General features: G+C 43.4%; 1 protein-coding gene across 1 annotated transcript; it reads right to left on the reverse strand.

Annotated features, from left to right (window-relative positions):
- Positions 1–580: 580 nt before the first annotated feature.
- Positions 581–26409, reverse strand: cpvl (carboxypeptidase vitellogenic like). Its single transcript, XM_084336465.1, has 13 exons — positions 26256–26409; positions 25885–26063; positions 25073–25191; positions 23556–23670; positions 22593–22651; positions 21564–21643; positions 21399–21465; positions 19141–19263; positions 18834–18965; positions 17991–18089; positions 16539–16712; positions 3368–3550; positions 581–2626 (listed from the first exon to the last, which is right to left on the reverse strand). Exons 1-13 carry the CDS (start codon positions 26264–26266, stop codon positions 2528–2530), a joined length of 1440 nt encoding a protein of 479 aa, XP_084192591.1. The 5' UTR covers positions 26267–26409; the 3' UTR covers positions 581–2527.
- Positions 26410–26841: the final 432 nt, after the last annotated feature.

Here is a 26841-nt window from a genome sequence, read left to right on the forward strand (position 1 = left end):
CTATATTTATTATAACATATAATATAACAGATGGGGTATAGAAACCCTCATCTGCACCTTTGTTTACACCGTTTTTTCCCTTCCAGAATTAATTATGTTGTTTAGTTTATTTTGTCCTCATATTTTTATATTCAGATCTATATTTATGTCTTTCTACTATTACCCTGCCCATACCTGTACCTCCCCTGCCCAAATGTCCCCAAGGGTATCAATAAAGCAACATCTTATCCAATCTTATTCCATGCAATTGCAAGGTCCCAGGTTGGAATCCGGCCCGAGACCTTTGTGTTACACGTCATGTCTTTTCTCTCTCTTCCTGATCTCCTGGTCACGTGCAGTCCTGTCTAATAATGCAGACGCCGTCTGGCAAACCATTAATACAGTGGTAGACTAACGGTGAGAGAAGCAGGCTCGTGTCCGAGAGGTCACAGGTTAGAATCTCGAAACCAGAGCCCGGGGGAATCTGGGTGGAGGTGTAATAAGGTACTCTACCCTCCCACAACTGGCCTCGACTGCATCAGTGGACACAACAAACACATTAAAATATATAATAATAATAATATTCACTTGGCACTTGAGATTAAAAAATAAAATAAAAACATTTATTGGATTCACCTCTCTTCAAAAATAGAATGATCATGTACAACATACAATTATTTACCATACAATTCCCAAGAAAACTGACAGGCCAAAGTATTAATTTGTCAAATCTGCAAAGGAAGGTTGAATTAGTATTTTGTTTGCAGTGCAGTTACAGTACATTCTGAGATAATTGTTTTTAAGTCCCGTTTGTGACCAATGCGTTAGATTCCGAAATCAAAATCAACTTGCAGAAGGTAATAATAATAAACTGTGCTTGAAATCAACCGATACCCATCAACTGGACAGAATCTGGGGGTAACACTTGACAGAATCTGGGGGTAACACTATGGGCTCACAGCTATGATGATATGAGGTGTGACAGTGACAAGAGTCATCAGACACTCTTGTAAAAACAGACTCACAACATGGGCTCTTCATGCAGCTGGGATGTTGCTAGCTAGCAAGCTAACTAATGTTCTATTAGTCTGTTGCTGGTGCAGTACTGGCGTTAGTGTTGCCAAAGACAGGAGGGTAATGGCTAGAAGGCATCCACGTTACAGCCGGCTGTGTTGCATTGTGGGACTCCTCACATGACCCCCCTGAAGCTTTATGAAACTCTGCCATTCAGTCTGGTTATTGATATATCCAGTTATATCCAGTGTGTTAATACTAACTGTGTTATAGCACATGTATTCAAATCAATGTTCACTGAAATATACCCCCAGGCGATGTTATATTGTATAATTTAAGATACATACAACTAAACATGAGAAAGGGAAAAGGTCCACTGTAATAAGCTTGCAAATGGAACTTATTTTAGTACGTTATTAAACGTCGTCCTATTAATATAATAATAGGTGTGTTAATAGTGGACCTTTTCCTTTTCTCAAGTGACTTCTCTCTCTGGCGGACCCGTTACCCCAAGTATTTTGTTCCAAGTGTGCAGAAGTATTGTTCTCATGGTTACGGTATCTAAGCATGAAATGAAGGCCGCCTGTTGTCAAGAAGAAGTTGCTGAAATGGTTCAATGTTGTCAGGAGTCTGTCCGCTTTCTGGACGCTAACGTCTTGAACATCCAAACAGACAAATGGACCATTTTATTTAGTTGACAAGCAATTGTCTCGCATTTCATACTGTAGAATGCGTCTTGATCTTGAGGCCTTGTCCACACGTGACGTACACAGGTAGTTTTGAAACCATAGCTTTGTCCATGTGACTCAAACTGCGTTTTAAGTCCCTTGGAAACTGACTTTTTTTTTTAAAACTCCTGCCAGGGTGAAGATTTTAAGAGATGTTGCTACGTTCTGTACAAGTCAGCAGGAAGGGTACAACTCTGGCAGCTAAGGGTAAGTAACATTGTTCATCAAACAGTGTTGGTCTTGAATGCTACAGTCTTGAGTGCATAGTAATAAAGACATATTAGCATAGTATGTAGTAATATAGGCAGGGTAGATTCCTTAGTAGTAGAGTGCATAATAGTAAATATAATAAGAGTATTCATGTGGACGGGTGAAAACGGAGCTTATGAAAAACACTGACAGCATGATCGACAGCTCTGTTCGCACGTATATGGATATGTTTTGAAAACAGTACTTTCTCTGCAATCAGGACCATGGAGAGCTCCCTGTGGCCGGCCATCAGGTCAGCTCATAGGAGCGTGTTTGCGTCGTTGTTGTGGACTGAGAGGTGTTCTAAAACTGGTGTGGACAGGGTCTTTTTATAACAGAGGAGGGAAAAACCCAGTTTTCAAAAACACCTGTGTTCGTATGGATTAGGTCCAGGTAAGAAAATGTTTATTAAATTAATCGCAGTTCATTTCACCGGCTGTGATATGTAGCATGGCATGAACAGCTGGTGAACCGGCAAGGCATTGATAGATCTACTCTAGATCTACTCTTGTCAGATGGAGCAACTAAGGTCAACTGTGCACCAGTGTAAATGTTTGTTAGTTCCAACCCTGTGTCGAAAGAAATCTGTCAATCATATCAAAGGACCTCTCTGGTTGGTCGTAAGGCAGAATATGTCCTCCCCCTCGGATAATAACCTGCGTGACGACACGAAGAAAAGAGATTTTAAACATGCTGTATATATGGCATATATCATCAGCTGAGGACAGTGAGACAGTGATGCTGTATTCAGATGGATTCAGGTAGACGGCAAATCGGATATCATTCTAGTGGACGAGAGCAGGACGGTAAAGTTAGGTGAGGCCGGCAGAGAATACTGGCAACTGTAACGGTAGACGGCATTGCCGTCGAAAGTTAAAATATTTGACCGCCTGAAGTGAAAATATTTTAACATGTTGCTGTCCTCCGCAATGGAATTTACAACCAGATGGTACGCGACTACAATGTACACGTAGAAAAACTTGTTATATCTGGACAACTAGAAGCTAATAATTTTGGTGCAAAAACACCTTGATTTATAATATGATTAAGACGTGGCAAAAAGCTGACATAAGGCGGACAATTACCGTACACAGAGCTGTGCAGAATACCAGGAAATGTATGGAAAGTTGAGCTACATTATTGAACTAGCGTTAGCAGATAACTAACCTCAGCCGTGCTCGAGGGGTAAACGTACCCAACTACTCGCTAACGTTAGCCAACTTGCCGGGTAAACAATCACCATAGCAACATGCAGTCCTGACTTTGTTATTTTTTTTACCCTTGTTCTTTTCCCTTTCCCGCGGCGTCCTAAAAGTGCCGTTACTGCCGGATGGTCTGCCTGAATCCATGTGAACACGACACAGCGGTTAACAACCGTCCCATGATGATGTACTCACGTGGTAGAATTCTCCCACCACTCTGACGTAGCCGGCCACCTCCGTGTCAGTGGGCTGTACCTTCCAGTGGAAGCGAGGGGCTTTCATGTAATCGGCGACCCCTGTCCACTTCACCGTGGGCAGGAACCTCTCGGTGAGAGGGGCTGCTACGATCACGTCCAGCTGACCGCTGTAGAGCAACACCTGGGCACAGGAGAGAGAGAAGAGAGCGAGTCATCCAACCATCTAACCTTAGAGATTAGATGCAGTGCTGTTGTTGCTAATGGTAAAGACTGGTTGTTTATAACTACGTTATTAATTATGCTGCATCCACAGCAACGATGCAGAAAGTCTCTTCAATAGTCCATTTGTTTTATTTATGAAAGGACATTATTTGAGATTGTTTTAGTTTCGGGGGGAGACAGTGGCTCAGGAGGTAGAGCGGTCGTCTGGTAATTGGAAGGTTCCCGGTTTGATTCCGGTTCCTCCCGGCAGCGCGTCGAAGTGTCCTTGAGCAAGACGCTTAACCCCTAACTGCTGCCGATGAGCAGGTCGGCACCTAGCATGGTCGCCTCCACCGTCGGGTGTGTGAATGTGTGAGTGAATGGGTGAGAGTCATAAGTTGTAAAGTGCATTGGATAAAAGCGGTTATATAAATGCAGTCCATTTACCATTTAGGTAAAACCATGTAATCTCATGTCATGGGTACATGTTCCCGATTGACCCAATGTTGACAGAGAAAACGGAGGAAACAGCCTGATTGATGATCAGCTCAAGCAGAACTTCATTCACACGCAGGCTGTGTGTGCAGGTGTCTATTCTCGCCAGGACCAGCCTTGTGTGGTCATGTGACGCATAACTGTTTACCCAGCCACGCTGGAGGCAAACAAACAAAAAATAGTGCTTTCTATAGACTGGAACATTTGGACAACATTTGGAAGGCCATCACTGATAAAGAGTGTTTGGTCAGTAACATGGGTCTCGCAGTCCCTCCTGCTCTGCAGTAAACAGAAAATACATCCAGTTCCCACTTTATTCAATCGGGAGAATCTTTAATTGTCTATCTATCTATCTATCTATCTAGGTCGTCCTCGGACGGGCCCTCCATCGGTGCTTCCAGTCATCCCGATCCTCCATGCATCCGGCTAGCTCGCCGGTACTTCCTGCTCCCGCATCTCTCCTGAGTACGTCCACGTATGTTAGTGTGGGACGTCCTCGTGATCAATGCCTGTGTGTTGGCTCCCACAGCACAAGTTTGCTGGCTGGCAGCTCTTGGTGTCTCTACTTTCTCGCTCACCCTTAGCGCCCCCCCCCCCCCCCCCCCCCCCCTCATACAAGTTTGCATTGGCAACATTAATTGTCTCAAGGTTTACAAATCGTTTGTGGCCCTTTGGGTGATCGGGATCGAACTCTGGAAGGTGTCCAAGCAGTCAGGTCGGTTCAGGTCCAAAGATGAGTATGACCTTCATATTGCCGTGATGTTAAGCTACATGTTACACTTAACTTTCCTCACTGGCTTTGCACCTCTGTGTCGTCCTTTTCTTGGAAAGCCAGCGTGACTGCAGTCTAACTGCATATCGTCTGCTGGCTAACTACAGAGATTCACAGCCGACTGTCACAACACTGATTGGGGGCAGATAATGTTCCCGTCAGTCACCACTGGTCTGTTCAGATGTAGATAAGGACTATATGGCATCATGGCACGCGGACAGCAATTTGCAAAGATGCAAATTACAGACTGAACAGACCCGTTTCAGTTGAGTGAGAGGTGCAAAGTGCAACGCAAAACAGGCATTCTGCCTATTATGGCTTTTTCCTCAAGGAGTCCACAATGCAACATGCATAGCGGCACTTTTCCTCTGTGGTCATGGGAAGCCTGCTGCAATACAGCTGCCTTCTAGTCACTACCCTCCTCCTGTCTCTGGAAAAACCATACCACTGCCCTAGTGTACCGAGTGAGCACTGACCACTCATATCCGAGCGAGAAACAAGAAACCGAGGGAACCATATGAATCTCGTACCGCGCGGCTAAAAGCCGCTAATGTTAAGAAAATGCTGACGTAAGGACGGACTGCCACGTCTCCAGGGTGTTGCTAGGTAGCCGAGGTCATGTGGTTTGCCGGTGCGGCAACATGTTGCCGAAGACAGGACGGTAATGGCATCCACGTTACAGCCGGCTGCCGCTAACCATGTTGAACTGTGGACCTAAACGACCTCGTGGCAGCTTTGTGAATGTCTACTCTGCCATTGAGTATAATTAGTATTATAGTATTATATAGATTATATATACTCTCTCATTGACGGAACACATTGTAAGAAGAGCATTTATGCAGGTGAACACGAGAAAAGCAGCTGGCCCAGATGGGATAACAGGACGGATACGTCCTGTGCTAACCAGCTAGCCCCAGTGTTCACCACCATAGGATAATTGCCAATGCCAATTAAAGACCTCTGAGCAGGTCCTGCATTATTATTATTATTATCATATTCAATCTATCCCTGGCTGAGTCCGTGGTCCCTGCCTGCTTCAAGGTGTCCACTATAATCCCGGTACCAAAGAAACCCTCCCCAACATGTCTTAATGACTACAGACCGGTGGCACTCACCTCTGTGGTCATGAAATGTTTTGAGAGGCTGGTTAAGGATTACATTTGTGCCTCCCTCCCCAGTGATATGGACCCTTTGCAATTTGCATACAGGTCAAACAGGTCCACTGACGATGCGGTCTCTCAGGTACTACACAACACCCTCTCTCACCTAGACAGCCAGAAGGAGGGCTATGTGAGACTGTTGTTCATTGACTATAGCTCAGCGTTCAACACTATAGTCCCCACCAGACTGGTGGACAAGCTGATTGAACTGGGTCTGAGCTCCGCTCTGAGCGCCTGAATACTGGACTTTGAGTGAAAGGCCTCAGGCGTTCAGGGTGGGGGGGTCAGACCTCCAACACCATCACCCTGAGTATCGGGTCCCCCCAGGGCTGTGTTCTGAGCCCCCTGCTGTATTCACTCTACACAAATGACTGTGTGGCCAAGTTCAGCTCCAACTCCATAGTGAAGTTTGCGGACGACACGGTGGTGGTGGGGCTGATCTCTGACAACGACAAGAAGGCCTACCGGGAGGAGGTTGAGGTACTGGCACGCTGGTGTCAGGACAACAGCCTGCTCCTGAACATTGGTAAAACCAAGGAGCTGATCGTGGATTTTAGGAGAACACAGCAGGGGGGACACACACCACTGTGGATAAACGGGGCTATCGTGGACAGGATGAGCAGCTTCAAGTACCTGGGAGTCCACAACACAGAGGACCTGACATGGACAACACACATAGACTCAGTCGTAAAGAAGGCGAAGCAGCGCCTCTACCACCGGAGACAGTTAAGGAAATTCAGAGTATCGGGGAAGATACTCCAGTCCTTCTACTCCGGAGCTGTAGAGAGCATCTTGGCTGGAAACATCACTGCCTGGTATGGAAACAGCAAGGCACAGGACAAGAAGGCCTTACAGAGAGTGGTGCGCTCAGCTGAGCGTACTACGGGTATTGCACTACCACCCCTGCAGGTCTTATATAACAAGAGGTGCAAATCCAGAGCCTGCAGAATAATGAAAGACCCTCACCACCCCAACAACAGCCTGTTCAAGCTGCTGCTATCAGGCAAACGCCTGCGCACACCAGCAACTAGGACAGAGAGACTTCGGCTCAGCTTCTTCCCCCAGGCCATCAGAGTCTTGAACACTGAACTCTCCACACACAAGCACACACACAACACACATACTGTATACGATCACACACTATGCCACTTTAGCACGAACACACACATGCTGCACACGCTCACACTCAACGGTCACTTTACACAATGAAAAGGTCACTTTAAAAAAAATTAAGAACAGGAGTGGTTCTTGTATAGTAAATACATGGATGTAGCAAGATAGCATAAGGATATATAGTAGAACTGTATATTGTATAGTATAGTAGAGTAGTGTACATAAGACCCAGTGCCTCATCCGTAGCTAACACTGTATTGCACTATCGCAGGACCTTAGCATGTCTTTTACCATGCTTTTTGTAAACTTTATGTACATTATACCAGTTATGTCTTATTCTTATTACTTGTATTATTGCACAATCGCTGCAGGCATGACCACCCGCATTTCACTGTATGCTTGTATGCCGTGACAAATAAAACTCTTGACTTGACTATAATTGTATTGCCTGTATTTATGTCTTCTACTATTACCATGCCCATATCTGTACCCCCCTCCCCCATGCTGCCTGAATTTCCCCAAGGGGATCAGTAAAATAATATCTCATCTTAGACTATATTGTATGTAGTAAGACAATTGTCACATGATCAATTTAACACACCCTGTGGAGTAGACACTGTTAGAATAGAATAGAATAGACTTTTAATTGTCATTGCACACAAGTATACAACAAAATTTCAGGGGAGCTCCCACAGACCGTAGTACAATATATACATACATGTAGCACATAACACTGTACATATAACAGAATATTTTAAATAATAAAGTGCATGATGAGCGGTAACATAGTGGTTATCAAGTCCAGGTAAGTGCATGGTGCACGTGAGGGGACAGTCAATGAGAGTTTAACAGTCTGACTGCTTGGGGGAAAAAGCTGTTCTTAAATCTTGAAATCTTCGCATGTATGGACCGGTATCTCCTCCCTGAGGGAAGGAGCTGAAAGAGGTGATGTGCTGGGTGAGACTGGTCCTTGATAATACACTTGGAGCGGTGGAGGCAGCGGGAGGTGAAGACGGAGGTGATGTTTGGTAGAGGAGTCCCGACGATCCTGCCTGCCGCCTTCACCACCCTCTGTAGAGCCTCTTGCTCTGCCTTTGTGCAGCTGGAGAACCACACAGACACACCGTAGGTCAGCACACTCAACTGCACAATGATAAAAGTTGACGAGGAGATTTCGTGGCAGGCCAGCCTGCTTCAGCTTCCTTAGGTAGTATAGGCGTTCACTGAACCTGATGAGGCCATAGCCTTTCCGAGTACCGTTTTAACCAGGAGGGCACTCAAGAGAGATGCCTGCACCCGCGCCCTAGTGGGCAAAGCCTGCAAGTGCTGCTGCCCAGGCCACAAAATATACAGTACATTTACATTTACATTTAGTCATTTAGCTGACGCTTTTATCCAAAGCGACTTACAAGTTCTGTACGACAAGCCATCAGGAAGAGCACAACTCTATCAGCTGAGTAACAATGTTCATCAAAGTGTTGAGTGCTACAGTGTAGGTTAGTTTATTAGGACAAGTGCATGACAGTATGGTTAGTTAGGGTTAGATTTTTTTTTTTTTTTTTTTTTTTTTTTTTTTTTAATTCAGATAATGGTTGAAGAAGTGAGTCTTTAGTCGACGGCGAAAGATTGGACGTGTTTCGGCTGTCCTAGTATTAGCCTATACATAGAATTCTTCTATATACCTACATATAACTGTATGATAGCTAGCATGTACAATAATGCTGAGTATATACTGTATATTTATTCTTATATATATATATATATCCACATCTGTCTGTACATACCTATATAATCTTTTTTTACATATCTGTAGATACTATATATATATATATATATATATATATACATATCCCTACCTACTGTTACTAGTTACACTGCTGGCCAGTATGATTTACTACCATAGTGTCTTTATACCTGTATCACTGTACATATTACAACTCTGTACATACATCTGAATAGCACTATACTCAGTAGTACTAATTTATATATGTTATACCCAGTTTAATCTCCTGTACATTGTATATTACTATTGCACTTTACTGTTACATTTGCACTCTGGTTGGATGCCAAACTTCTTTTCGTTGTACTGTACTTGTGCTATATAATGACAATATATTGAATCTAATCTAATCTAATTATTACACTTCATTCCTGCCTTGAATGGAGCAAGACGCTCCTCTGCTTCAAATGGTAAATGGCTGCATTTATATAGCAGCTTTTATCCAAAACACTTTACAATTTGTTCCTCACATTTTACCCATTCACACACCAATGGCAGAGGCAACCACGCAAGGTGCCAACCTGCACATCGGGAGCAATTAGGGGTTAAGTGTCTTGCTCAAGGACACTTCGACGCGCTGCCCAGGAGGAGTGGGAATCGAACTGGGAACCTCCGGATTACCAGACGACTGCTCTACCTCCTGAGCCACTGTCACCCCTTCAACTGTGAAAGCGTCGTCTGACAGCAGTGCACACTTGAGCCTTTAACCACTGGGACGTCTGCGTTTATACATTTTTACGGCGCACCTGATAATTCATCACCACATCCAATTCTACTTGTACAGCTCCCACTTCTGAGTAGCAAGTAGAAACAAGAACTAGGCCTGCCAGCTGGACCCAGCCTCAAATCTGGTTCCGAGTGAGAAAGAAACAGAGAGAAGCATCAAACCTGTGATGCCATCAGGTGTAAAGTGGAGCTGCAACCTTGACAATGTGCACTACAGATAGATTTTGACCTGCAGAATGTTGGATTTATATCCAAACGGGCTTCATTGAGAGGGAGGTTCAAAGGGTCAAACAGTCATTCAGAACTATTTTATTGTTGCATAATTTTACTCTATTCTATTCTGCAATTTTATTGCACTGCACTATTGCACTATTTTACTCCGTCTATTCTATTTGACTCTTTTTATTATTGTCTATTTTAAAACTGCAATAGAATCAAACCATAAACAAGGTGGCATATTGGGATGTTAGATCCTAATGTGAACAACTGTGATTTTATATGTCTGCACTTTATGTGCCTGTCTTTTTTCTGCTGTGAAGCACTTTGAGCTGCAATTATTGTATGAAAGGTGCTATACAAATAAAGTGTATTATTATTATTATTATTATTATTATTATTATTATTATTATTATTATTATTATTATTATTATTATTATTATTATTATTATTATTATTATTACTATTCATTCTCCACAAAGTTTCCGGGTCAGAAACAGAAAACGCACCCAGATTCCTCTGGGTCCCTGTGTGTGATCCTCCCAACCCCTTCCCGGTTCACCGTCTACAGAGCAACTTCAGCAGGACACTGCGTACCTTGCAATAAAATGACTGGAATAATTCCTCCTCGACGGGAACGAAGCACCGTCGCAATGTTACAGTGTACAGCATCCACCACCACGTTAGCAGGCAGATGAGGTGATACACTCAGCTGCTGTGACCTTTCACTTTGATTTACGAGTGTAAAACTATTCTGTTGGACGACGATCCTAGTCTTTCATAAGGTCTGAGCTAGCACAGCCCTCTGGCGGGGCCAGCAAAGATCTCCTGGTTAGGATTCTGTCCTTCCCCAGAGAGCGCCACTGTAGACCTGTAGAATAGTGTAGTGAGAGAGTGATGTGATTTCTGGCCAGAGCAGCGGTTTTGTTTCGCCAAATAATGAATATTGGAAATACTTCACCTATCTTCAAAACTGTGCTCAGCTTACACAATGTTGTCGTAACAAAAAAGAGATTTGTCAATCAAGTTGTCCTCGTCTTGTTGTGATTTCATATGCTTTTTTTTTCTCCTTTTACTTATTTCTGTATAGACACTCGACGTGACGGTGGGAAACGAGGGAAATCTCAGTTGCCTTTCGAGTTTAAATAAGGGTTTGAAAGACAGAACCACAGACAGGAGTGATACCGCAATACTCACTTCGTGCAGCGCAGTGTGGAACCATATATTGCCAGTTTCTACATTCCACCCCCAGAATGGTGTAGGTGTGATGTGAGGACAGAGGCCTCACCCTGTAGTTGTCCATTAGCATGTAGTCGTGTGATGATGTGAGGACACCTCACCCTGTAGCTGTGTGATGATGTGAGGACACCTCACCCTGTAGCTGTGTGATGATGTGAGGACACCTCACCCTGTAGTTGTGTGATGATGTGAGGACACCTCACCCTGTAGCTGTGTGATGATGTGAGGACACCTCACCCTGTAGCTGTGTGATGATGTGAGGACACCTCACCCTGTAGCTGTGTGATGATGTGAGGACACCTCACCCTGTAGCTGTGTGATGATGTGAGGACACCTCACCCTGTAGTCGTGTGATGATGTGAGGACACCTCACCCTGTAGCTGTGTGATGATGTGAGGACACCTCACCCTGTAGCTGTGTGATGATGTGAGGACACCTCACCCTGTAGTTGTGTGATGATGTGAGGACACCTCACCCTGTAGCTGTGTGATGATGTGAGGACACCTCACCCTGTAGCTGTGTGATGATGTGAGGACACCTCACCCTGTAGTTGTGTGATGATGTGAGGACACCTCACCCTGTAGTTGTGTGATGATGTGAGGACACCTCACCCTGTAGCTGTGTGATGATGTGAGGACACCTCACCCTGTAGCTGTGTGATGATGTGAGGACACCTCACCCTGTAGCTGTGTGATGATGTGAGGACACCTCACCCTGTAGCTGTGTGATGATGTGAGGACACCTCACCCTGTAGCTGTGTGATGATGTGAGGACACCTCACCCTGTAGCTGTGTGATGATGTGAGGATACCTCACCCTGTAGTTTCGGACTATAAGCCGCGCCTTTTTTTTCCCATTTTTCTACCCTGCGGCTTATATAATGGTGCGGCTAATCTATGGATTTTTACAGCTAACGGCCACTAGGGGACCTCCTAAATCTATGGATTTTACAGGTTACAGTCCACCACCTTTAACTCTCACTCGCTCTTCTCTCACAGGCAAACAAGCTGCTGCAGCAGTGCACGCCTTGCCCCTCCTCCTCCCCCTCACAGACCCATGTCAACAAACCCTTTTACGGCAAGAGTCGAGTGCATGAGCAGCTCAGAGCTCCTCTTTCAACATAACTGAAGCATTAAACAAAATGGCCCAGTCAACTATTCACTTTAGTTTAATACATGAGGCATTGTCTATTCCTGCTCACAGCACCGAAACTGCACTGGTTAAAGTCATCAACGACCTCCTCATCTCCACTGATTGCGGTGCCCTCAACATCCTGATCCTACTCGATCTCAGTGCAGCCTTTGACACAGTGTGTCACTCCATCCTCCTCCAAAGGCTGCACCAACTGGGTGTTGAGGGCACAGCACTTGACTGGTTCTCCTCCTACCTCACAGACGGACACCAATTCATCTCCCTCTCCAGCCACACCTCTTCCCCCTCCCCAGTCACACAGGGGGTCCCCCAAGGCTCAGTCCTTGGCCCCCTGCTCTTCATCTGCTACATTCTCCCCCTTGGTCACATCATCCGTAAATACCACCTCAACTTCCACTGCTACGCTGATGACACCCAAATCTACATCAGTACACAATCCCCCCACAGCCCACCCCTCAGTCACATCGAATCCTGCATTACCGAACTCCAAACCTGGATGACTCACAACTTTCTCAAATTGAACAGTGACAAGACGGAACTTCTCATTATTGGCACCAAAACCACCCTCACCAGATCCGGACCCATCACACTCACCATCAATGACTCCACCATCACCCCCTCCCCCCTAGTCCAAAACCTTGGTGTCCTCCTCGACCCCACCCTCTCATTTGACCCCCACGTCCGCTCCATTGTAAAAATATCATACTTTCACCTCCGCAACATTGCTAAAATCCGTCACTGCCTCTCCCCCCCTGCTGCTGAATCCCTCATACACGCCTTCATCTCCTCCCGCCTGGACTATTGCAACTCCCTCCTCACTGGCATCACCTCCCGCTCCCTCCATAAACTGCAAATGGTCCAAAACTCAGCCGCCCGCCTCCTCACTAACACCCGGTCCCGTGAACACATCACTCCTGTCTAGGAATGCACCGATATGAAAATTTGCCACCGATACCGATAGTTCAACTAACACAATCGGCCGATACCGATTCCAATATTTGTGGCAACAAATTTTTTTTAAATATTTTTTAAATATTTATTTTTTTGTAATATTTTTCTTTTTTTGTATTTTTTTTTTTTATATATATATACCGATATGAACATAGGCCTCTTTACTTACTTAAAAAAAGGAAACATCAAGAAATAGCACTATCTCTCTCCCAGTATGTTCTGCAGGGCTGCAGCTAGATACTAGTTCTCCCAGCATGGTCTACCTGCTGGGCTGCAGCTACCTGCAGTCTACCTGCTGGACTTCCTGACGGGCAGACCCCAGGTGGTAAGAGCCGGCAACTGCACCTCCTCATCCATCACGCTCAACATAGGGGCCCCCCAGGGCTGTGTTCTGAGCCCCCTCCTCTACTCCCTGTACACACATGACTGCGTAGCACAGCGGAACAACAACACCATCATCAAATTTGCTGATGACACAGTAGTGGTGGGCCTGATCTCTGCCAACGACGAAAGGGCCTACCTGGAAGAGGTAGAGAACCTGTCACAGTGGTGTCAGGAGAACTGCCTCTCCCTGAACGTCAGCAAAACAAAAGAGATGATTGTGGACTTCAGGAGGTCGGGGGTCAAGGACTACAGCCCCCTCAGCATCGACGGGGCACCGGTTGAGAGAGTGAACAGTTTCAAGTACCTCGGAGCCCACATATCCGAGGACTTGACATGGACCACACACATTGACAGTGTTGTGAAGAAGGCACGACAACGCCTCTACTTCCTCAGGCGCCTAAGGAAGTTCCAAGTCAGTCAGAAGATCCTTAGGAACTTCTACTCATGTACAATAGAGAGCATCCTGACCGGCAACATCACCTCCTGGTTTGGGAATAGCACTGCACAAGACCGTAGCAGACTACAAAGAGTGACACGTTCAGCCGAACGCACAATTGGAGGGGGGCTTCCCACCCTCCAGAACATTTACATCAAGCGGTGCAAGGGGAAGGCTAAGAGAATTATTAAGGACTCGAGCCACCCGAACAACTGCCTCTTTGAACTGCTGCGGTCAGGCAAGCGATACCGGAGTCTTAAGGCGAGCACAGAAAGACTCAGAAGAAGCTTCTATCCCCAGGCCATCAGGCTGCTAAACGAACAATAATCGCTAAACGAACAATAATCACTATGCAACAACCATCAAATGCACACAGCACACACACCCACACGCACACACTCACTCAAACAAACAACACACTGCAGCACCCACTCTCCACACTTTAGATCACACAAACACACTTACACTTTATATTTATTGATAAAGGATTTGCACTACAACTCGTACACCTACTGTGAATTGTACCTAAATTGCACCTCGTCCCATTTCTCCATTTCTGCCTTGCACTATATAGTATTGTATATTAGTACACTGCACAGTATTGTATATTGTATGGTAACTACGTCTATTCTGCATCGAACATTGTACATATGTCTAAACTGAACACTGTGACCTCTTTTTTTACTTCTAATTTTACTATGTTTTTATTTCATACTTATCTTGTCTTGCACAGTCTCTGGAGCGCAACAGTAAGAAGCATTTTGTACAAAAGTATTCTGTACTTCTGTATGACAACTATTAAAGAAACTTGAAACTTGAAACTTGAGATACTATTGTCTCAACCAATGACATTTTGATTGACAGTCGATTCTGCCAATTACGTCACACACCGCTTGCACCCGCCTCTGCTGTTACCACCAATCGGCAAGCGCGTATAAATTTTTTACTTCGGCTTTTGTCCGCCATTGATTTTGAGTTGACGAGAGCTTTTCTACAACAACAACAATGGCGGCGCGGCTGACGTTTAGCTTTTAGCGCCGCAGGATGACTTAAATGAGGCATAATGATTTTACTGCAACTAATGTTATAATAAAACAAAGCCTTTCTATACATGTGTCTGATTGAAAACGTTATTAACAGATTGCAGAATGGGTAAAACTCAGGGCTCTGTGAGCAACGGAAGGAACTGAGCTAGTATGAACGCTTGCTACGTTCGGGTAAATAATATGCTGATGTTATTGAACGTGTAACACTAACTATATAACGTTAATGCCACAAAACGAATGCCTTGTTAATCATAAGTAGTAACTTTGATGCAGTAGCTTGTGTGTGTGTGTGTGTGGGGGGGGGGGATTGGGGACGGCGTTGTGCAGGTCGCGAGTGAACTTTTTTTTGTCTTGACGCTACACAAATTGATGGATATTTATCGGCTACTGCCATCGGCACATTCGAGCTTATCGGCCGATAGGCCGATTGCAGTCAACAAGGCACTTATCGGCCGATACCGATACCCGACCGATACATCGGTGCACCCCTGTCCTCCACTCTCTCCACTGGCTCCCGATCAAACACTGCATAAACTTTAAAACACCACTCCTCACCTTCAAAGCCCTCCACAGCCTGGCCCCCCCTACCTGACTGATCTCCTTCTTCCCTACCACCCCACCCGTTCCCTCCGGTCCTCCTCCACTGCCTCCCTCACTGTCCCGACATCCAAACTCAAAAACGTTGGTGATCGGGCCTTCTCTCCCACTGCACCCCGACTCTGGAACTCCCTCCCTCAGTCCATCAGAGACTCCCCTACACTCTCCACCTTCAAAGCTCGCCTCAAAACCCACCTGTTCTCCCTTGCCTTCAACCCCCCCCACCCATAACCCCCCCCCCCCCTCCAACCTGATTGATGTCTGTCTCCTGCCGCTCTGTCTTTTTGTGCTATCTCATGCTGTCTTCCCTGTTCCCCCCATGGTCTCATGTTCCTTTTGTTTTTGTTTCTTTGTTGTTTCTTTGTTTTAGTTTCTTTGTTTTTACTTTGCTCCCGACTACTGTCAGCGACTTCGCGTCATTGAGAAGCGCTATATAAATTAAATTAATTATTATTATTATTATTATTATTGTTATCTAGCTGGCTAGCTACTGATAGCTCCTGATATCAATGTCTGATATCATAAGTTTGGCATTCGTTTTCGCAGGTGCTGGCTAGCGTTGGCTAACTAGCTATCGTTCCGTGAGCTAACGTTAGTACCTAGCTAACGTTACTGTTTAAACAAAAATGTTAATAAATGGGAGCTTCCTCAAACAGCCATCTCTTTCCCGACAATCCCCTCTGTGCACGAACCCTTACATATGGTAATTAAACATTAAAACACATTATAGATGTACAAATCATTCAATTTAGCTGCTGCGGCTTATATTCAGGTGCGCCTTATAGTCCGAAAATTACGGTAGGTGTGATGCGAGGACACCTTACCCTGTAGTTGTATGATGTGAGAACACCTCACCCTGTAGTTGTCCATTAGCATGTAGGTGTGATGTGAGGACACCTTACCCTGTAGTTGTCCATTAGCTCGCCCAGCCAGGGCTTGATGCTCTTCATGACGTCCTGCAGAAGATGCTTCTCCACCTCGGAGCCGTCGTGAAATGTCAGGTTCCCCACGTGGATGGAGCGCCGCACCTCTGGCAGGGTCACGAACTGAGAAAAGTACCCCTGGTCCACGGGCTCCTGCTCCCACACACAACACAAGCGGAAGATGAATTTCAATTCACTTGGATTAGATTAAAATGTATTGTCTTGCAAAACAAGTACAGTACAATGAAAAGAAGTTTGGCATCCAACCAGAGTGCAAATGTAACAGTAAAGTGCTCCATGTTCAGGTGATTAAACTGGGTATAAAATAAAAAAGGATCATATGCAGGTATCTACAGACAGATGTGGATATATATATATATATGGTAAGAATATATATATATACGGTATATACAGCATTACTGTACATGCTGTCATACCGAGTTATATGGGTTATATGCAGGTGTATAAGTAAATGGTAAAAGGTGCATTTATATAGCGCTTTTATTCAAATCACTTTACAATTTATGCCTCATATTCACCCATCCACTCACACACCGATGGCGGAGGCAACCATGCAAGGTGCCAACCTGCTCATTGAGAGCAATTATGAGTCTTGCTCAAGGAAACTTCGACACGCTGCCCAGGAGGAACGGGAATCGAACTGGGAACCCTCCGACTACCCTCCGACCGCTCTACCTCCTGAGCTATACAAATATCTATATAGAAGGATTCAGGTCCTAGGTCCTAGATTATATGGTATGCCACATATATCATGGTGAGCCACCAGAACGTCCCAGATTGGGATATTTAACCAGGTTGAAGCCATGACCATCTCTACTGCAACTCTGACCCTGCCTCAGTCGCTGTCATTGATTTCAGCCTTTACGTAATCTGGATCTATAGGCTGATTCACACTTGCCAACTATGTTCCAGATCGATGCGATCCATATGGACCTGCATTCAGAGAGCGGGTCCTCGCGTGTTTTCACACTATCTTTTGCAGTTCATTTTATATAACGCTCATGGTGTTGTTCAATGCCATTGATTATTGGACAGAGAATGCATAGCAAACAGCATTAGGATTCCAAACTTCCGCAATGATAAGCAATGGGATTTATTTATTTGTTATTGCATCTTCAGTAGTACAAATTCATATACTGTATTTTATACCCAGTTTAATCACCCATACATTGTATATTGCTATTGCACTTTACTGTTACATTTGCACTCTGGTTGGATGCCAAACTTCCTTTCGTTGGACTGTACTTATGTTGTATAATGACAATGAATCTAATCTAATCTAATGTCACCCCCCTTTTCTCCATCCCAGATTTCCTGCCAATCACTATCCTCTCCAATAAAGCAGAAATGCCCTAAACAATATATATTCAGTACATATATATATCCCAATCTGCCAGTGTCTCCATGTACCTGACATTGCAAGTAGTTGTAATAGTTGGTGCAGCCTGTAGCATTCTGGAAGAAGGAGGGGTAGGGAGCCACATCACCATTCAGCAAGCTGTCAAACACCTGCGGGGCAGAGAGAGGAGAAAGACATTTGTAAACAAGACGACAACAACACTGGTCATTTCACGTATCCACAGTAGACACGGCCAGGGTCTCCTACAGTCAAGTCAAGTAATTTATTTATAAAGCTTGTTTAAAAACTCAAGAGACAACCAAAGTGCTGTACAGTCAAAAGCATAAAAAAAATTCATAATACAAAAAGGCACAGCAGGACAAGACAGTATAATCAGACAATAAGACAACAGTAAGCCAACACACGGATAGAGTAGCACAAAGTACAATATAGCACATAGGACAATAGCGGGACACTGGACATGGGGTTATTTACTAAAGTACAATGAAGCAACCTACAGGATAATAGAGCACAAAGGACCATGCAGCACAGGAGGCAGAATAACACAAGAACAGATATAAGGGGGAAGGGGCAAGATGAACTGCATGGGAGTGTGTGAGTTAGGGTGTGGGAAAATCAGAGTTTATTGAAGGCTAGGGAGTAAAAGTGTGTTTTTAGTCGAGAATTAAATGTCTCCAGCAAGGGGGGCAGTTCTGATCTCCAGGGGAAGCTGGTTCCACAGCTTGGGGGCCACGGCCTTGAAAGAGCGATCGCCTCTCTTTTTGAGTCTGGTGCGGGGGGGGGGGGACCAGCCGAGCCTGGTTGGAGGATCTTAGTGACCTGGGTGCTGAGTAGGGGGTTATGAGCTCTGTAATGTACAGGGGTGCTGCACACAGATAGTGCCTTAAAGGTACCTCGAAAGCCTCCACCCACTTCTCCTGCTGGATAAGCCGAACGCCGTGGTCCGTCACCTGGATGACATACTGTCTCTGCAGCTCGTCCACCATGCCTGTTTGGTACAGGAAGTCTGCATACCCACCCAGCATCTGAGATGAGGACGGCTTCAGTGAGTGTTCTTCATTTTCAATCATACATTTGTAGAATATTGTCAAAAGGTATAAGATATATTGATATAAATATTATTAAAATTATCTTCCAGAAACATGACATGCTGTATGTTTATGTGGTTATGTAAATTACACACTCATCAATAGCCCATACCACTTCAGGATCACAGAGCCCGTCTCCAATAGCCATCCCTTTGAAGTTGATCTTCACCTTGGCAGTTGGGTTGTGTTTATGGATGTAATAACCAATGGCTGGGACATACTTCCCCGCATAAGACTGCAGGGAGACAGAGAGAGACATGTATAAGAGTTATTACTTTGTTCTTTGGGGCCGTTTGATTAATCCTCTATAGTTCATCATATCACAGTTGTGCTTTTGACAGGGCTGTTTGATTAATTCTCTGTAGTTCACATCACAGTTGTTTCCCTGGGGGGGTATTTCAAGAGAGGCAGGTTTTCTCCGTTTGCCTTATAATTGAAGTGTTTCATGTCATCCTTGATATCTTGTGAAAACCATTACATGACATTTAACTTGAAATTGGGTAATACGTTATGTGTAGCAGTCATTACATAGCAACAATCTCATCCAATGAACAAAAATGCTATGTCATTCTATTTTTGGAAAATTATCACATTAATTACTTACTTGGTTAAATATTATGCTAAGTTAACACATTGCCCGCCAGGGGTTATGCCGATCTCATGCCCCTCTCTGCCAGCACTGTAAGCCTATGGAGATGTTTACCTTCTTTGCAGGGCTATAACTTTTAAAATTGTATTGCTATATTGACATTACTATGGCCCATTCAACATCGATTATCTATCGTTCAAGATGTGGGAACGTTATACTTTTTCATTCATACATTGTTGTGTTAATACCTTCTAGAATATAACTATGCTCCTTGTGTTCAAGCGATGCTATTGGTACATATATGCATATGTATTGGGAATGCCCTCCTGTCAAAACTTTCTGGGAAAATGTCACCACTCAATTATCAGAATTTTTGTCTCTGACCATACCGATACTGCCTTCTGTATTGTTGTTGAATGATGTTTCTCAGTTATCGACCTCTGTACATGTAAAGAGACTCATTTTGGCGGGTCTTACGGCTGCCAAAAAGTTGATAGCGTCACGCTGGATTCAACCGGATAAAAATGTGCCGGAAGGTATGGATTCTCACCTATCTCGATGTGATTTATCTAGAGATATCCACTGCACAAATTTTAGGTGTTAACGAAGCCAGCATTGCAATCTGGGTAGCTGTGGTGGATAAAATAAAGGAACGCAGATAAATTAGGAATTTCCTGGTGCTGAATGAAGTAGTGGATGTATAGTCCAAGTGCGGGTCCTGAGGGGGGAGGGGGGGGGGGGGGGGGGGAAGAGCGAGCAAGAGCCCATGTATTGTATTTATTATTTTTATGTCTTTTAATCTTTTAATCTACTTTCATTCCGATTTAATTACTGGACTGTCATTATTGTTATTATTATTTCTGTTATTGTCCTGTGATTTATCGTTGATTATTACTGTTATTGTATTGTTTGTCTTGTTTTATGTAAAAAAAGGGAAAATAAAAAACATTTGGTCAAAAAATTGAATATACCCGGTAAGTATGTTTTTAATCTTTTCTGCTGTAATTCCAAAAACCCTAGTTATAGGCCCAAACGCATTATATAGATTATCGATTGCCATTTCCCCCCCATACACGCTACACCAAAAAACTCAAATGTATATGATCGGTATACATTATGCCTCATCATGCGCGGAGGAAAGGGGGGGGTCGTTTATAATTCCCCGATCATCAGTAACTGCTTTATGTAGGTTGGGTGGATATATTTATCAGATGGTTTGCAAACAAGGAAATGCACAATCGGGTTGAAAATAACGTTATATTCCTCTTACCGTGGGCCAATGAGACAGGCGGTGAAAGATCCCAATTATACGACGCTGATCGCCTAGGTCCATTTCCGGTTTGTATGGCGCAATAAACGCCGAAATCATATAGATTATTACGTTTAGAAAGCGATCCATTATGTACATAGTGTCTGTCGGGAGTCCCGTAACGAGATGTGACTGCCGGATGATTTTCATCGATGCACTGATGGCACATCCTGTTTGCGAGTGTAACTCGCCCGACCATCCACCAGGCGGCGGTATTGAGCCGTCGTTGCAGTCACATCTAAGGTCCAGCTGCAGGACTGGGGGTGGGTATATGAATTATGAATTCCATGGCAAAAAAAAATATTTATCTAAAAAATACTGTACAGCGATCCTGGCAGACAACGCATGGCGGCCAATAACGCTGGACAGCGTTTTTGGCGCTGGATGTGTTAAGAGGCTCGCTGTGTCACCCTTTTTCTTTGTGGAATCCACCAACTGATTAGAGAAACAAAGGAGCAGAAGCCAAGCCTACCTCCCCTGTGGCGTAGAACTCATTCGCCTGGTACTCTGGGAAGATCTGGAAGAACTGAGTTAAGGCACTAGAAGAAAGGGATATAAAAACATGAAAAGAGTCAGTGATCCTCCACACAGCATCTCATCTCCTGTTCGCTCACTTCGACAGTAAAACAGAAGCCACCTGTACAGATCTCTGCCGACATCGACCTGGTCCTGAGCAAAGCCTCTGTCATCTTCAGTGAAGCTGAATCCTGTTCCGACCTGGAAACAAGACATACATCCTGATGAAAGCAATGTAGGTGAAATGTTGGCACGTCAATAATTGTCACAGCAAGTAGAGATGACTATGCGATTTATTATTATTATTATTATTATTATTATTATTATTATTATTATTATTATTATTATTATTATTATTATTATTATTATTATTATTATTATTATTATTATTTTGTTTGATATGATACATTTCATTCCCAATAGTCACCACCGCGTTGGGTAAGTATTCTTTCTGCCTTTTGTTAACAAATCGTTCATTAAATACTCATATTTAGCTAATTTAGCTGGCGCAATTTTTCAAAGCGACTTACCAGTTCTGTACAAAAGCAAAAGGCCAGCAGGAAGGGTACAACTCTGACAGCTGGGTAAGTAAGATTGTTTGTCAAATAATGTAGAACAATCTTACTTACCCTTAGCTGCCAGAGTTGTACCCTCATATAGGATTGAGAGAAGTATACTGAGGGTATACCGTCATGGATCCATGCAAAGCTATGGCTTTTTACTATAACGTTGTCCATGATATATACATATTGTAAGAAAATACATATACTGTGTATATATTTGTTAAGTTAATCAAGAAAATTTGCCCTTGCAGCAGTATTTCTTTTGTATCGTCTGTTTTGAATGAAATAGCACCATGACAGTTGTATGACAAGATAATGACATAAATAAGCATATGTCATATCACATCATAAATTGTACTGGAAAACGATATGGTCCAAACGAAGACAAATGTTGTGATATGATATTTTGGTCATATTGCCCCACACTCAGAGGCCCTATGATTGGGTAATAATGCAAACAAACATTGACATGGTCAGACTGATGTCTGAGAGGACTGTATGCCTTGAATGACAAGTGTCTCAAGCTACAAATATCTTGTGCAATCAGTTCATCTGTTTTTGTAAGAGAACAGGTAAGCAATACATACTGGATTGTCGATGTACAGAACTGAATATCTGGATGTCCAAGGGTAATCCCTGAAGCCAACTGCAAACAGAGAAAAGGTCAGCTGTTAAGATAGGGAAACAAAGCACTTGTATACATAAACTACAAAAGGCAGATTGATACGACCGGGGCCGTCATAGACTAAAGGAATTCTTAGTCCACTAATAGTCATATGATTTTGACGACTACCGGTACTTAAAAAGCCTGATTAAATAGTGAATTCAATCACGCAAAAGGATGCGTTTAAAGCTATCGCTTAATGAAGCCCAAAAGCCTATTTTGCTAATGTATTGTTTACGTTTATTTATTTTTTACCCAGGGACAGTACACATTAAATCAACATCTTCAGTTTCCACATCAATGTAAATGTGCCAGAATTAGCTCATGAGCTAGTTTCCATCTGTAGTCCCTGCCTAACATGCATGTCTTTATGGTTTATGACTCCAGAGATGAGCTTATCATTTATCCAAGGAACAACAGTATGAAAAATAAAAGTAAACAAATTTAAAAGATTATTCAACTAGTTGACTAAGAAGATATTGTGACAGCCTACCACATCCAGGGTACTTTTTAAGACCTTTTTAATACCAATTAGAGCGAGATTTAATAAACATTTCAGGACCATACATTACTAGCAAAAAAACAACAACACATAGTGACACTGAACTGGTGGCTGTACTCGCACGCCAAACGACTTGAATACAAAAACATTTCATAATATTTCATTTCCTGAGAGCCGGGCTGCCCCCCAAGAAGTTGTATACCTGTGCAAAGTAAGACTTTTTAATACCTTTTAAGGCCTTAAATTGAGAAGTATGAATTGAATACTTTTTAATACCCCGCAGATACCCTGACAAAAGTCTCATAACTTCCATGAAAAAAAAAAAAAAAAAAAAAAAAACAAGTTGAGTTCAAATGAATGACTGAATAGCCATGTCTGTTTTACCGGTCATGTTCTTATGCACCACATAGGGTCCGTGCTCCACAAAGAGACCAAACATGGAGGAGCCCCCTGGGCCGCCCTGCAGCCACAGCAGCACCGGGGCCGTCTCAGGACTCTCCTACAGGCAGGAGTAAAGGCACAAATACAGTTAGGACTAGAGCGCCACCTTGTGGTCACTTTGGCGCCTTCAATCCAATAATACCACTGGATTTCAGCTTTGAAATTACATCATTATGTTATCATAATGCCTCTAGGACAGTTTGGTCTGCATTAGTGAACAGTCACTACTGTCTCAAAACCAACAATGCATTTATTCTACTAGTCTGGATATGAAGAACTCTTATTGTTTTCCAAAAACCATTAGAACAAGTCACAGGAGCCGTACTTTGTTTTTTTAGTCGGCATAATCCATCATTACAATGAATGTGAGCATTACAGTTCTCCCCATAATTACTGTTGGAAGTGACAGCGATCGCCTCAGAAATAGTCCCAGTAGGATAAAACACCATTGTTCATTGCAGTGATGATGAATTATACTGACCAAAAACTTGCTTTAGCGTTTTTTGGGAAACAATGGTATTCTCTGACTTCTGGATACAAGCTATAATCTGGTGTTGGCTGGACAAACTATACTTGTAAATACAAGAAATGCATTGTTGGTTTTGGTCTTTTCATCGGCTATGTTGACACCAAGAAAATAAATTACACTGGCCTTATCCTTTAAACTTTAAAAAAATAAATAAATAAAGGTTTACCCAAATCCCACTGTGTATCAGTCTGTAAGTCTGTAACTGATTGTTTTTATCTTGTATTTTAGGTGATTTTCTGTTTCTAGCTTTGTTTCTATCTTTTAATCTCGTTTTACTCATTTATTTGATCTGTAACTCGTCATCATTGGGAATGAGGGCAAACTCACTGATTTTTTATGCTGAGTATAAATAAAGGTGTGATGATGAGATTATAAACAACATTCAAGCATTTGTAACTAGTTATTATAGAGGTAATCCTTCCTTTTCAAAACTACCAGGTGCAGCTTTAAGGAAAGCATGAGGTAATGCAGCACCATCTATTGTAAATGGTGGTAAATGGTGCATTTATATAGCAGCTTTTATCCAAAGCGCTTTACAATTTGTTCCTCACATTTTACCCATTCACTCACACATTCACACACCGACGGCAGAGGCAACCATGCAAGGTTGCTCATCGGGAGCAATTAGGGTTGAGTGTCTTGCTCAAGGACACTTTGACATGCTGCTCGGGGGGGGGGGGGGAATCGAACTGGGAACCTTCGGATTACCAGACACCTGCGCCACTAGTATGAAAACAAAAGCTTATGGTTATGTGCATAGTAAAAGTTATCTGAACATATTGCCTTCTAGACCTTGGCCCCAAACACTGCATTTATAATAACCTGAATACATCCACACAGCATTCCTTTACAACAGCGGTGTAATAAACACCTGCTTCCTTATCACGTGCATTGCAGACTGAGGGGAGAGGAGCTGTGTTGCTGTGTCTACCTGTGCAGGGAAGAACCAGAAGTAGAGGTTGCTGTTGTATTTCTGGTTGACAGTGAGGTACCCAGCATAGCTCTTGACGTTGGCACCAGGCAGCGGCCCCACCAGACTCAACCTTCTGGCTGAAACAACAAGGTGCCACTCCATTTCAATCAGTGATCCAAATGTAAACAAATAGTAAGCCCCATCATCATCATCATCAACAACAACAACAACAACAACAACAACAACAACAACAACAACAACAACAACAACAACAACAACAACAACAACAACAACGCTATATATAAAAGGTCAAATGTATAATTTATATATACCTTTATATATAAAGGTATTATATATGAAAGTAGAAATCCGTTATGCTGTCAACCTGCAACCTCTAGGCAAAAGAGCCCCATTTGGTATTGCAAATAGTTGCTTAAATGTTTTGTTTTTGTCTGATATGTGGGTTGGAGTTGAGTGTGGATATAGGATTGGTTGCTTGCTATAACCTTAATAAAGGTTACCCTCAAATTAAAAGACTGAGCTGTTGAAACAAGGGCAGCATATGATAGCTACACTTGATATATTTGTAAACATTATTGTTATTATGCTATAACCTATTCAAAGACATGCACATGTTAAATTGTCGTTTGTTTGTTCAAAGGCTGCTGTAGCAACTGTATGCGTGCCTTGTGATTGTAAGCTGATAGAAATACCTTGTTTGTAATATTTTCTTGTAACACTGAGCCGCATTGTTGCAGCATTGTGTCAATCTGCACAGTGCAAGTATGTATGGGCGCATTAAAGTTTGATTCCCTGTGTACTAGGCCTACCTTCATCAATAGCACCCTTCTCCAGGTAGGGCGTGAGGAAGAGGGGCGAGCCGGGGTCGGCTCCGTTGAGGTAGCTGCCACTGACACGGTGAGATTTTCGGCAGAAAAACGACGAGCAGCCCCTTGACTGCGCCGACTCCAGGCAAGCCCACAGTAGGAGAAGGAAACTCAGCGTCTCCCTTTACATGGAAGGAAGCCCAAGAAATCTGATATCAAACTATGGACCTGTTTCTTTGATATTCTATATTCCAGAATCTTACACTGCGTTTCAAGTTTCCAAACAAATCCAAATGTCAAGTACACGATGCATATTGTGGAGAATAACAAAACCTTATACTAAACCAGGCAGAACCAGGACAGAACTTACTTACCTGAGCCTCATACTAGCGTGTTATGATTATCTTATGTGGTAGGGTAACGCGGTAGCCTGCGAGCCAAAATCTGGATTTTATCAATAGTATATAAACCCAAATGCGTCTTCTGAAGTAGTTCAGCTGAGTCTAATGGAAAGGAGAGAGCAAAACTACCTATTGGTCACATGACCAACTTTTGCGGGTATCATGTGATTTTGGTGCTTCTTCTTCTTCTTATTATTATTGAGGTTTAACGGCGGCTGGCCACTTTTAGGGCATTACCGCCATCTTCTGGTATCCGTAATCCCCTACAACTACAGTGTCCATCTTCCCTCCCCCATCATGAAGTGCATCTCAAAATGCTGCTCCTCCCTGACTAAGCGAGAAAGCCGAGAAGCATCCATCTGCAGAACGTCAGCCCAGCGCTCTGTCAGGCCCCTCAGGAATTTGGGTCACGAGACCGTCACATGAATGAATGAATGAATGAATGATGAATGAATGAATGAATGAATGAATGAATGAATGAAAACTTTATTAACAGATTGCAGAATGGGTACAGTGCAGTACAGCTCAATACATACAATTGTTAAGGGGATGCAGACCA

The sequence above is a fragment of the Notolepis coatsorum genome (genome assembly GCF_963971535.1).
Source record: "Notolepis coatsorum genome assembly, chromosome: 19".
Taxonomy (NCBI): Eukaryota; Metazoa; Chordata; class Actinopteri; order Aulopiformes; family Paralepididae; genus Notolepis; species Notolepis coatsorum.

Excerpts from the sequence above, each read along its gene's own strand:
- cpvl (XM_084336465.1), bottom strand. Across the intron at positions 18,966-19,140 it reads GGCTCTGTGATCCTGAAGTG|ATGCTGGGTGGGTATGCAGA; the intron begins GTATGGGCTATT and ends TCCTCATCTCAG. Across the intron at positions 3,551-16,538 it reads AGCTAATGGACAACTACAGG|GTGTTGCTCTACAGCGGTCA; the intron begins GTAAGGTGTCCT and ends TCCTGTGCCCAG.